The following is a 7,429-nucleotide window of genomic DNA, read 5'->3' on the forward strand; positions in this document are numbered from 1 at the left end:
GTAGAGACGGGGTTTCACCATGTTGACCAGGATGGTCTCGATCTCTTGACCTCGTGATCCACCCACCTCGGCCTCCCAAAGTGCTGGGATTACAGGCTTGAGCCACCGCGCCCGGCTGGCATTTCTTTTCTTTTCCTTTTTTTTGTACCCAAAAATCCAAGTCTAATGCCTCAGCATTTCTAAACAGTTACTTTGCTATAAAATTCACGAGTGATAATATAACACATTATCTTCCTGCAAATAAACAATCTGCAGCACCACTGAAATTCTTTATTCACATGTTACTGGTCCCACTTCAGAGACAATTTTTGAGGGCTAAACATTTGGCGTCTTCCCTGTCACTACTTTCCCAGAGACTCAAGGCAGGGTAAAATAATCCTCTACTTTATGTTTTAGGGACAGACTGTGTCCTCAAGGTTACCTTGATCATTAAAATGATTATTACCATAATGGATAACATTGGCCAGGTGCAGTAACTAACGCCTTTAGTAACTAATCTGCCCAAGGAGGGCAGATGGCTTGAGCTCAGGAATTCGAGACCAGTCTGGGCAACATGGAGAAACCCCAACTCTACAAAAAATACAAAAATTTGCCGGGCATGATGGTGCATGCCTGTAGTCCAAGACACTCAGAGGGCTGAGAGGTGGGAGGATCACTTGAGCCTGGGAGGTAGACTGCAGTGAGCTGTGATCATACCACTGCTCTCCAGCTTGGATGACAGAGTAAGACCCTGACACACACACACACACAGCATCAATTGAGCCTTTACAATACACCAGCCTTCATACATACATCATTTATTTATTCAGAGACAGGGTCTCACTCTGTTGCCCAGTCTGGAGAGCAGTGGCGTGATCTCAGCTCACTGCAACCTCCACCTCCTGGGCTCAAGTGATCCTCCCGCCTCAGCCTCTTAAGCAGTTGGGACCACAGGTATGCAGCACCATGACCTGCTAGTTTTTGTATTTTTTTTTTTTTTTGCAGAGATGAGGTTTCGCCATGTTGTCCAGGCTGTTCTCAAACTCCTGGGCTTAAGCACTCCTCCTGTCTTGGCCTCCCAAAGTGCTGGGATTACAGGAATGAGCCTATATACGTTATTTAATGTTTGCCACAAATACATTAGTTTAAGTGCTATTATTATTGCCATTTCAAGATGAGAAAGCTGGCCAGATGCAGTGGCTCACTCTTGTAATCTCAGCACACTGGGAGACTGAGGCAGGTGGATCACAAGGTCAAGAGTTTGAGACCAGCCTGGCCAATATGGTGAAACCCGGTCTCTACTAAAAATACAAAAATTAGCTGGGCATGGTGGTGGGCGCCTGTAGTCCCACTTACTCAGGAGGCTGAGGTAGGAGGATCACTTGAACCCAGGAGGCGGAGGTTGCAGTGAGCCGAGATTGCACCACTGCACTCCAGTCCACAGTCCAGGCGACAGAGTAAGACTCTGTCTTAAAAAAAAAAAAAAAAAGAGAAAGCTGAGTCACAGTCAAACCACCAAGTAATTTGCCCCAGGTTACAAAAATGAATCTAGGATCTGAATCCAGGGCCCATGCTCTTAAACCACCACAACCCACAGACCGTATTTCCTGCCATCCCCAGGGATCCCTTGGGTTCCCTGCAAGTCCCTCCCTGAGGCTGCTGTCCATCTCAGTTCCAAGGCTCCTACCTCGACATAGCCAGATAGAGGGAAGTCTTTCCGGAAAGGATGTCCCTCGAAGCCATAATCTGTCAGGATCCTTCTTAGATCAGGGTGATTAACAAAGAAGACTCCAAACATGTCCCAGACCTAGGAAAGAGAGGCCCTCAGGCAGCCAATCCATCAAGACTAACAACAGGGTAAGGGGGCTACACTGCATTCCAGTGTCAACCAGTTCTGCAACTCTGGCCCAGAGGCAGGTCCACCATGTGCAGTAACTCACCTCCCTTTCATACCAGTTGGCTGCCTTGAACACAGAGGTAATGGACTCAATGGGTGTCAGCTCATCTGTGTAGGTCTTCACACGGATCCGTGAGTTGAAGCGCAGAGACAACAGGTTGTAGACAATCTAGGGAGAACAGATTGTTGGGAACTCTCCCTGGTTGGGAGAGTTCTGCCCTGTGACCATACCTTCTATTCTGAACCTCAAACCTCAAGATTTCCCTATGCTTACAACTACTTCCAAAGGCCCAGGCCACAGCTGTAGCTTAGCATGTCAGCATGCCTGTGTTTCCTCATGCTATTCCGTTTGTCTGGAATATTTCCCTGGTCCACCTCACACCAACCCTCACCAAGGCTAATTCCTGGCCGCCTGCTCATGTGTTAAGATTCAGCACAAACTCTCTCTCCAAAGAAGCCTCCCAGACAGGGCCAAGTGCCCCTCCTGCTTTTTTTTTTTTTGGTCTTCTTTGGGTGTTGCCCAACTTCCTGTTGATTTGCAGCTTTCTTAAAGCATCCCTCTAATATCCTATGTACTAGATGTTACTACAGTAAGCTGTTTGGATGTCTTTCTCCTTCACCAGAGTGTGGGGAACTCCTGAAGGACAAATACTTAGTGTTATTTCTCTCTCCATCCCAGGGTCTGGCAAACAGTAGATAATCAGTAACATATTAATAGCTATATGTATTGAGAACTTAGAGTGTGCTAGCAAGTTACTTGAACTATCTCATTGGATCCTTATAACCATTCTATAAGATAGGGGCAGCTTTATATTTATTTTCCAGGTAAGAAAACTAAAGCTCATAAAGATTAAACAAAGGCCAGGAGCGGTGGCTCACGCCTATAATTCCAGCACTTTGGGGAGGCCAAGGCGGGCAGATCACAAGGTCAGGAGAGCATCCCGGCCAACATAGTGAAACCCCATTTCTACTAAAAAAAAATACAAAAATTAGCCAGGCACGGTGGTGTGTGCCTAGAGTCCCAGCTACTCGGGAGGCTGAGGCAGGGGAATCTCTTGAACTGGGAGGCAGAGGTTGCACTGAGCCAACATGGCACCACTGCACTCTAGCCTGGTGACAGAGCTACCCCCAAACCTTCTCAGATCTCCAGACTGACCTCAAAACGGTTCTGCCGAGTTGGGATGTCCACTGCTGTCAAGTCAGCCAGGGATTTGAACTGTGCATTGGTGTGATCCTTGAGGAAAGTCAGCACTGGGATGATGCCATCAGGATGGATACAGATCTCTAACTCATTGAATAAGGACACCTGCACACATGGAAGGGAGGGGAGAGGGAACAAAGAGCTACTGAGGGAACAGCTAACTTCAGCTGCAGTCACCTGGTTTAATGTTGAAAGAAAAGTACAAGCTTGGGATGGAGGAGTTTGTAGTGTCTTTGACACTAGTCTGCCCACTCCCACATGCCCTGAGAATATGGTTCTTTCTTGGCCCAGCTCCAAATAACTGTAAGGATTACCTGAACTTGCTGGACATACTTGGGCAGGATTTCAGCCAGATACTCTCCAAAAGCTGAGAGCTGCTTGTGGGCCGCATCATTCCGTGGTCTGACAGTGGCTGGAAGGAAAAGGCATATTTAACAAAGAAATAGAGAAGGCAAAAGCCAGCCCTGCATCCAGTTTCTTGGGCCTGTAAGGGATGTCAAATCAGGAAAGGCTCTCTGCGGCACCTTGGGAAAGATGCATGTGAAAGATTTCCCTTCCAGGGAATAGAGTGATGAAAACTTGGAGAAAATGCCACCTTAACTACACAGTCCTCAGAAAGACTCTTACTACAGCAGCTGGGGCATTTGCCTCTTCTCAAAACTATTCCATGGTTCATCCTTCACAATGCCTGCATTTCTGCTAAAGTAGCAGTCTCAGTTCTATCAGAATAAGAGCTCTTTTGTGGATGGGAACCAAACTTTTTCTTCTCTGTATCTCCTTAGCACTTAAGTTTATACCAGTTTCTCAAGAACTTCAGGGCTTGAAGATCCCTCACACACTGTCTCCTTGAAACCTTTTTTTTTGGGGGGTGGGGGTGGGTATCAATGAGAAAACTGAGGCCCAGAAAAGAGGAAATGCCAGGTCTCATAACTCACAGTCCGGTATTTTGACTGTAATGTAGTATGTCCATACTCATGCAACCCTAAACCACTGAGCACTCACACATCACAAGCTACGGAGTAATGTTTAGGTGTTCTCTGCCTTTGGCAGCAGGCAGGCCTGCTTTGTCATTCACTAGGTCTGTGACCCTAGGCAGTTTAATTCTTTGGACTTGTTTCCTGATCTGTAGTAAGAAGAGTAAGATACTATCTACCCCATAAGGCTGTTGTGAGGACGAAAGAAGATCTCACTAAAACGCTTAACGAGGTGCCAGGCACACATTAAGCCCTCAATTAACGTGAGGTACTGTTATTACAGGGCTCTGGGGCCTAAAGGTTTCATTGCTAGCATTCAAAGAGCTGACAGTTTAATCAGACAAAAAAGGATCATTGAAACGGACAAGGGACAATCAGGGCCATAACAGAGAGCCCTAAGGGCACAGGGAAGGCTCGATTCTTAATGCAGGGAGAAGACCACTGCAGTCAGGTCTCCAAGATTTGCCAGGGGGACGCAGGGAAGGGCATCCTAGGGCAAGGACAGGCATCTAGGGCCCCCCCGCCAGTAGTTCAAAGAAGAGCGCTGCCCGCACATACTCACGGCGCGTGTCGGCCCCCGTGTCGGCCCCAGCGCTCTCACGCCTCACCGGCAACAGAACCAAGGGTCGCCCAGCCCCTGCACAGGGAGATTAAAAGGCACAAAAGCACGGGGTGAGGCCTGAGGAGCTCTCTCCGCTGGGCGCGCCGCTGCTCCTGACCCTGGTCTCAGCTGGCTGCCCCTGCTCACCCCTGGTCAGCGCCGCGGCCCCCACGATCCCGCGCCACCAGAGTCTGGTTGCCAACGCCGCCATGTTCCCCGGACACAAGGCAGCGGAAGAAAAGACAGCAGGACACGAAGCCGCAAGGGCACGGACCGGAAGCGGAAATGTGCAGCAGATCTTCTTCCGGGCGGACGTGGAGCCGGAAGCAGAGGTTCCGGGATCCGGGATGAAAGGAGGGAACGCAGGTGAGAAAGCGAGACAGGCAGGTAGGGGAACCGTGAGGTGAGCGTAGTCCTAGCTCCGTGTGGCAGAGCCTGGAGAGAAGGCGAGGACGCTTAAGAACCAGACGGGTGAGAGGATGTGAGGGGGCGGGCGTTCTGAGTTCTACGCTCCACACTCCTCCCCCGCTCTCTGAGCCAAGCTTTTGACGAGGGCTGGCGGGCCTGAGCAGGAAGAACGGTTTCCCTGGCGACCGTTTCCCAGGCGACTTTAGGTGGAGCGGGGACAACTGGGCGATGGGCCTCCTAGTGCCTCGGCCAGGGGGCGGCTGGACTCGAGTTCTGGGACGCAGCCATAGGGAGTCATTCGAGCGAGCGGGGAACTGTAGGGGAAGCAGCCCAGAAGAGAGCAAATGTGAGACCGACGGATACCCCAGACTAGGCCTCATATTGGAGCGTCTGAACTCCATGCTCAGGGCAAGAGAGGACCTGGCCACTAGGCCGGGGCAGGGGGTCCTTTTTGTCTGATTCTACTGCCCCTGAGCTTCACTAGTTCTATGCCCCAGTTATTTGGTTAGGCTTTTACGTTCACAGACCTTCCCCAGCCCTTTGCTGTCATATATTGACTTAAATCCCAAGTCCTTTGTTAACATCACAGAAAGGAATTATTCCGTGTTTTTTTAGGAAAACACCCAGAGTTGGAATTTTTATTTCGTTAGTGGAGGGACACCACTGGAGAGAATGAACCTAGCTTTGGTTAAAGGATAGCGTCAGGGACATCATGGGCAGGGCCACGACTAAGGGCAATCTGGACCCACTTTGTTCTTACTTTTTCTTTTCCCTTACTGAGTTGGCCAGTTGGATTCACAGACTATGGCTGTGAATTCCTCAAGTTACTCAAGGTGGTGTTGCTTTGCAGACAGCTGGCAGAGAGAGAAATTGGCTAGCATGGAATCACCAGAGGAGCCTGGAGCATCCATGGATGAAAACTACTTTGTGAACTACACTTTCAAAGATCGGTCACACTCAGGCCGCGTGGCTCAAGGCATCATGAAACTGTGTCTGGAGGAGGAGCTCTTTGCTGATGTCACCATTTCGGTGGAAGGTCGGGAGTTTCAGCTCCATCGGCTGGTCCTCTCAGCTCAGAGCTGCTTCTTTCGATCCATGTTCACTTCCAACCTGAAGGAGGCCCACAACCGAGTGATTGTGCTGCAGGATGTCAGCGAATCTGTTTTCCAGCTCCTGGTTGATTATATCTACCATGGGACTGTGAAACTTCGAGCTGAAGAGTTACAGGAAATTTATGAGGTGTCAGACATGTATCAGCTGACATCTCTCTTTGAGGAATGCTCTCGGTTTTTGGCCCGCACAGTGCAAGTGGGAAACTGCCTTCAGGTGATGTGGCTGGCAGATCGGCACAGTGATCCTGAGCTCTATACTGCTGCCAAACACTGTGCCAAGACCCACCTGGCCCAGCTGCAGAATACAGAGGAATTCCTTCACTTGCCCCACCACCTACTCACAGATATCATCTCGGGTAAGTTTAGGGAAGGGACACATCATACCCAGTCACTTGGCTATGATGTTTAGAGAATGTTCTAGTCTAGGAGAAAGAAACCGTCAAACTTCCTGGTGTTAGTTTACATTATTATTCCTACATTCTTACTGAGATAACTCGCCCAGAGAGATTGAGTTGGGATTCACTGTAACTGCTGTCAAAGACACAGTGTGTTAGAGGAAGAAGCCAGGAAATTGAAAGCACAACACTTGACCACACACAAAGTTGTGAGGAGTAATTTGTATTATACTCTAATTACTCCTGTACTTTGCATGTCCCTGTGGGTCCACTTACCTATGTAAATTGGTGATGAGGCAAGATATCTAAGACTAAAAACTTTTTTTTTTTTTTTTTTTTTTTTTTGAGACAGATTTCAGCTCTTGTTGCCCAGGTTGGAGTGCACTGGCGTGATCTCGGCTCACTGCAACCCCCACCTGCCGGGTTCAAGTGATTCTCCTGCTTCAACCTCCCAAGTAGCTGGGATTCCAGGCATGCGCCACCACATCTGGCTAATTTTGTATTTTTAATAGAGACAGCGTTTTTCCATGTTGGTTAGGCTGGTCCCAAACTCCTGACCTCAAGTGATCCATCCACCTCGGCCTCCCAAAGTGTTGGGATTACAGGCATGAGCCCACTGAGCCTGGCCTAAAAACTTTTTTAGTGATGGGCTAAAATTAGGAAACAAACAATCCTGATCCAGCAAGTGAGATATAACCATATTTAAGGTGTGGGCTCAGCCAGGCGTGGTGGCTCACGCCTGTAATCCCAGCACTTTGGGAGGCCGAGGCAGGACAATCACTTGAAACTGGAGACGGAGGTTGCAGTGAGCCCAGACTGCGCCACTGCACTCCAGGCTGGGCAACAGAACAAAACTCTGTCT

General features: G+C 49.1%; 2 protein-coding genes across 3 annotated transcripts in view; one reads left to right on the forward strand and one right to left on the reverse strand.

Annotated features, from left to right (window-relative positions):
- The window catches only part of NDUFS3 (NADH:ubiquinone oxidoreductase core subunit S3), a 6,042-nt gene extending 1,122 nt beyond the window's left edge, over positions 1–4,920 (reverse strand). The window contains exons 1-6 of the mRNA XM_017529198.2: positions 4,800–4,920; positions 4,614–4,688; positions 3,392–3,489; positions 3,033–3,182; positions 1,920–2,045; positions 1,667–1,786 (exon numbers count right to left, since the gene is read on the reverse strand). Coding sequence (XP_017384687.1) covers positions 1,667–1,786; positions 1,920–2,045; positions 3,033–3,182; positions 3,392–3,489; positions 4,614–4,688; positions 4,800–4,863 — 633 coding nt within the window. The 5' untranslated portion in view covers positions 4,864–4,920. The remainder of the gene's footprint in view (positions 1–1,666; positions 1,787–1,919; positions 2,046–3,032; positions 3,183–3,391; positions 3,490–4,613; positions 4,689–4,799) is intronic.
- KBTBD4 (kelch repeat and BTB domain containing 4) overlaps positions 4,837–7,429 on the forward strand; it is a 7,318-nt gene continuing 4,725 nt past the window's right edge. The window contains exons 1-2 of one of the 2 annotated variants that reach the window (XM_017529174.2): positions 4,837–5,018; positions 5,911–6,528. In XM_017529174.2, coding sequence (XP_017384663.1) covers positions 4,862–5,018; positions 5,911–6,528 — 775 coding nt within the window. In that variant the 5' untranslated portion in view covers positions 4,837–4,861. Of the gene's footprint in view, positions 5,124–5,910; positions 6,529–7,429 lie in introns of both variants that reach the window. The other variant, XM_017529175.2, reaches the window with a different exon arrangement.

Source organism: Cebus imitator, unplaced genomic scaffold (genome assembly GCF_001604975.1).
Source record: "Cebus imitator isolate Cc_AM_T3 unplaced genomic scaffold, Cebus_imitator-1.0 Scaffold58, whole genome shotgun sequence".
Classification (NCBI taxonomy): domain Eukaryota; kingdom Metazoa; phylum Chordata; class Mammalia; order Primates; family Cebidae; genus Cebus; species Cebus imitator.